General features: G+C 54.6%; 1 protein-coding gene across 1 annotated transcript; it reads left to right on the top strand.

Annotated features, from left to right (window-relative positions):
- The first annotated feature begins 767 nt into the window (after nt 1-767).
- Nucleotides 768-2,658, top strand: LOC125509451 (putative CBL-interacting protein kinase 27). Its single transcript, XM_048674431.1, has one exon. It carries the CDS (start codon nt 1,067-1,069, stop codon nt 2,405-2,407), a length of 1,341 nt encoding a protein of 446 aa, XP_048530388.1. The 5' UTR covers nt 768-1,066; the 3' UTR covers nt 2,408-2,658.
- The last annotated feature ends 2,779 nt before the right edge of the window (nt 2,659-5,437 follow it).

Genomic DNA, 5,437 nt, shown 5'->3' with positions numbered 1-5,437 from the left:
AATACGATTTTTAAAACAGGAACTTCTCTTGATATTCTTAAAAATGAAATAAAAATGTGAATAATTTTTGAAATTCTCCGAACATTTTTTGAAAGTGTGAACAAAATTTAAAAGGAAAATATTTTTAATTTTTTTAGGCATTTTCAAAAATTCAAAGAAAAAGAAAACAGAAAACAGAAAAAACAAACAAATAAATATAGTACAAACAACCAGTAAATAAAAGAAAAACCGGTTTATGGACCTCCTAAAATCAGCAGCTGGTTCATGCCCCAGAATGCTTGTGCAACTAAATGGATCTGCCCAGTATTAGCGCTGTAGCGGGAGACAGGGATTGTAGCGGGCGATACATCGCAACCGCGGTTAGTTGCTCCACGTATAGTTTTTTTTTTCTGGGACAGAAGATAAGAGTTCAATTCCAAACGACAAAAGAGAGCCACGAGCTCGATCCGCTAGCAATGGATCACGACATGGCCCAGCAATAACTCCGGCCCGCGCCCATGCCGGACCACCACATCCACCACCGCCTGACCAGTGGGCCCCGCGCATGGCCCCCGTCGTCATCCAATACCGTCCACGAAAACCGTCGCCCGTTTCCCCTTCACCGCATACGGTTTCCGTCCGCGCCCATCACTCTCGCGTCCTGCTCCTTCCCGATGCCGTTGGTTGCGTCACAGCCATCCAGGCACCTCCCGCCCCCCGCCGTCCGATCCCATCCAACGGCCCGATGCGCCTCCCAGATCCGCAACCGCCGCGATATTTATCCCGCGGCGGCCTCCATCTCCTGCTCCACCGAAAAGCCTTTTCGTGTCTCGCACCGCCGGCAACCAACGCCGTCGACGAGAGGTTCTCGTGCACCACCATCCCATCTTCTCCTCGCCGCCTTTGGGAATGCGGAGCAATGTGGAGGAGCGCGCGCACTGACCTCGCCGGCAAGCATAGCCTGCGCGGCGGCCGCAACTGCCACCGCAAGCACGTCGAGGACGGGTAGATCGCGCGTCGGCACTCGCCGGCCGGTTCAGTGCGGGGCTCGGGGTCCGGGCCCGCGGGGAGGAGGAGGGGGGCGGCAATGGAGGACGCGGCGGAGGGCAAGACGAACGTGCTGCAGGGGAGGTACGAGCTGGGGCGCGTGCTGGGGCACGGCAACTTCGGCCGGGTGCACGCGGCGCGGGACCTGCGCACGGGCCGCGGGGTGGCGGTCAAGGTGGTGGCCAAGGACAAGGTGGAGCGCGCCGGGATGGTGGAGCAGATCAAGCGGGAGATCGCGGTGATGAAGATGGTGTCCCACCCCAACATCGTGGAGCTGCACGAGGTGCTGGCCACGCGCACCAAGATCTATCTGGCCCTCGAGCTCGTCCGCGGCGGCGAGCTCTTCGCCCGGATCTCCCGCGCCGGCCGCCTCCGCGAGGACGTCGCGCGCCGGTACTTCCGCCAGCTCATCTCCGCGGTCGACTTCTGCCACGGCCGCGGCGTGTACCACCGCGACCTCAAGCCCGAGAACCTGCTCCTCGACGAGGCCGGCAACCTCAAGGTCGCCGATTTCGGGCTCAGCGCGCTCGCTGGCCACGCACGCCCCGACGGGCTGCTCCACACCGCGTGCGGCACGCCGGCGTACGTGGCCCCCGAGGTGCTCGGCGGGAATGGCTACGACGGCGCCAAGGCCGACATCTGGTCCTGCGGTGTCATCCTCTACGTGCTCCTCGTCGGCGCCCTGCCGTTCCAGGACGAGAACCTCATGTCCATGTACCGCAAGATGCAGCGCGGCGGCTTCCTCTGCCCGTCGTGGGTCTCCAAGGACGCCCGGAAGTTGATCGGCAGGCTGCTCGACCCCAACCCGAGCAGCCGCATCACGATCGCCAGCCTCGTCGAGTCGCCGTGGTTCAAGAAGACGTCGCCCATTCCAAGCCCTCTCTTGGAGCCCGTGCCACCAGCGGCCGCGCGCGGCAACGGCGAGGACAAGGACGAGCCTCCGGAGGCGCTGAACGCCTTCCACCTGATCTCCCTCTCCGCGGGCTTCGACCTGTCGCCGCTGTTCGACCAGGAACCGTCGACGGGGCGCGGGGCGAGGGGCGGCGTCATGCGGTTCGCGACGCGGGAGCCGGCGAGCGGCGTGATCTCGCGGCTGGAGGGCCTGGCGACCGGCGGGGCCATGCGCGTGACCAAGAGCGGGGCGCGCGGGGTGCGGCTGGAGGGCGCCGAGCGCGGGCGCAAGGGGCGGCTCGGGGTGGCCGCGGAGTTCTTCAGCGTGGCGCCGTCCGTGCTGGTGGTCGACGTCAAGAAGGACGGCGGCGACACGATGGAGTACCGGTCGTTCTGCAGCGACGAGCTCCGGCCGGCGCTCAAGGACATCGTGTGGGCTGCCGCTGCCGCCGCCGCCGCGTCCCCCGGTGACCCCCCTGCCCCCGCCTGATGTCGCTGTCGTCCACGCCACCATTATTGCCCCTGTCTGTCACTGTTGCTATCCGGCCGTAATTAGGTGTGCATTATTGTTCGGTGCCGAAGTTGATGGCTGCTGCCTGCTGGTATGCTTGTGCTTGTAGTTGTTGGCTGGTTTTTGCGCGCGGCAGCAGGACAGAATCGGCGCCGAGTGATGTGATGTCTGCATCTGCCAATATTGTTTTGAACTATATTTGAATAAACAGTATCATGTTGTTTCGTAAATTAAGGCTCTGTTTGGAAGCAATGTCTTGTTCAAACCTCAGTATTTTGATAGTACTATGGTTGTTTATTCCGATGACAATGAATACTATGGTTTATGAAACCAACAGTCTTTCTAAGTATTACGGAAATAGTGATATGTTTGGCAATCAATAGTCTACAGCGTTGCAATAGGCCACCACTAGACAAGGCCTTTGTTGTGTTTCTCAGTTTTAAAAAAGGAGATCCCAACCTCTTTTTTTTAATACTGCAAAAATACTATAGTTTTGTGGATACTGGAGTTTATAATACTATAATTTTCATTGGAGCCAAACAAAATACTTTGAGAATACATTGCAACCAAACACAGCCTAAATGACCCTTGCACTTGCATGCCTGCATGCCTTCAAGTTTATTTTTTACAAGATAAAAGAGTTTTATTGCTTACTTAAGCAGGCATATAGTCACGATACAACGTGTTTATTAGGAAAACAGGAGTGTAGTTAAGCCATAAACATCTCCTCCTAACACATGTCACCTGCTTCGCACATAAGTGAGCCGCCACATTAGCTTCTCTACATACGAATTTCAGCTTCAAACTCTCAAATTGATCACGAAGCTCCCTGATCTCTTGAAGAATGCCGGTTATCTTCGAACTATCGAAGGTATCTGTCTCCCACAACTTAACAATGGCTTGTGCATCAGTATCCACCTCAACTTTGCTGAAACCTTTCTCAGTAGCCATTCGAACCCCACCTCAAATTGCTTCTGCTTCCATGGACCGTGAGCTAGTTGCAAAATTATACCAAAGGGCTTGTGCACGAAGTAATGCACCCTCCCTATCCCGAATAACCAGCCCAGTCGAACCTTGACAGGAAACATCATCAAAAGGATGCATCTACATTAATCTTCATCACGCCTTCGTCAGGTGGATTCCATTTTATTTGTTTTGATTGTATCGGCTTGCTTACTTTTCCAGCACTTATTGAGTCCATTACTGAGTCTATCACCCATCTTACTGACTGCATGCCTTCAAGTTTTGGATGCTTTTTATGTGTGCCTATACATTGCAACCTCCGGCTGGCAAGTGCAAGATTACCTCAAACCAAACTACGCCCGAACTAGTCCTATACAAATAAGAGTATCTACAGCTAGACTACCTATACTGGCCAGGTCAGTGATCCGTCATTTTGAGCCGATCCAATCGCCCTCCTTAAACGATTCCTATACACCCAGGCTAATTTACACCGTCCATATATGAGGTTGTCTGGACGCGTCTGAGGGAGTCCTGGACTAAGGGGTCCTCGGGCACCTTTCTGGTATGGTCAGGGTGGTATATGGAAAAATACCCCAACCTTTTGTATTCACTCAACACGTGGAAGCTGAAGTCAGGAAGGCGCGGAAGCCGAGGGGTATGACATTCAATGAAAAGCCGAATACATCACTTTAAAGTCATAGGAGGAGGAACCCGCCTTGCAATGCTGAAGACTATTTGCACGCCGGACACCTCGTCATTGAAGTCTGGTTCAAGGGCTACTGAGGGAATCCTGAACTAAGGGGTCCTCGGGCGTCCGACCTATTGGATATGGGCCGGACTGATGGGCCATGAAGATACAAGGACTGAAGACTCTACTCGTGTCCGGATGGGACTCTTCCTGGCGTGGAGGGCAAGTTTGGCAACAAAATATGAAGATTCCTTTCTCTGTAACCGACCTTATGTAACCCTAGATTCCCCCGGTGTTTATATAAACCGGAGGGCTAGGTCCGTAGACATAGATCCTCATAATCATTGTCAGGCTAGACTTTTAGGGTTTTAGCCATTACGCTCTCGTGGTAGATCAACTCTCGTAATACTCATATTCATCAAGATCAATCAAGCAGGAAATAGGGTATTACCTCCGTAGAGAGGGCCCGAACCTGGGTAAACATTGTGTCCCCCGTCTCCTGTTACCATCGATCCTAGACGCACAGTTCGGGACCCCCTACCCGAGATCCGCCGGTTTTGTCACCGACAGCGTCTGTCATGTCAGCCCGGCCCACTATGGCCCCACATACCTTACTTCATCCGCACTACAAATTCTCATCCCGACCAAATGCTAACTTCATCCCTCACTCTTTATCGCTTCCCCTCCCCTCTCCTCCCAATGTCACCGGCAGTGGCGACGACGTCGAATCTGGCAGCGAGGACGATCCTATCGTCTGGGACGCCTTCGCCCGCGATGCGAAGACGGGCAATGACGAGAAGCTGCCCTCCACATCGCGCTCCGGTGGGCGCGAGTCAACAACGGTGGTTGCTCGGGCCTCGCTTGATGAAGCTATGAACCTAGGGTAGGGTCATGGACCTGCCCTAACTGCCCTACCCAAGGACATCTCTAGAAGAAATCGCCTTTCAATCGACTTGAAGGTGTCCCACTCGACAGACTCGAAGACACTCGACCAAGAAGCAATCACTCGACCAAGACCCAACCACTCGACGGCCAGGAGACCTAAAGGCGCCCCGCACGCTAACGGTCGGTCATTAAGTGGCTTTTATGGTCATCATAGCACTTTATTACTAGCGTTACCAGAAACGCCCTCCCTTAATGTACATTGAACCCTTCGTAACGTGGGCTGGCCGGGGTCCTGGCGCACTCTATATAAGCCACCCCCCTCCTCCGAGACAAGGGTTCGCACCTCTGTAACTCATACACACATAATCCAGTCGACCGCCTCTGGGCTCCGAGACGTAGGGCTTTTACTTCCTCCGAGAAGGGCCTGAACTCGTAAACCCTGCGTCCATACAACCTCTCCATAGCTAAGACCT

Source organism: Triticum urartu, chromosome 5 (genome assembly GCF_003073215.2).
Source record: "Triticum urartu cultivar G1812 chromosome 5, Tu2.1, whole genome shotgun sequence".
In the NCBI taxonomy this organism is placed as follows: Eukaryota; Viridiplantae; Streptophyta; class Magnoliopsida; order Poales; family Poaceae; genus Triticum; species Triticum urartu.
Note: the sequence above shows the minus strand (reverse complement) of the source record. Positions and strands in the feature narration are given on the sequence as shown.

Coding starts and splice junctions, on each gene's coding strand:
- LOC125509451 (XM_048674431.1), top strand. CDS start 1,067: ATGGAGGACGCGGCGGAGGGCAAGACGAACGTGCTGCAGGGGAGGTAC.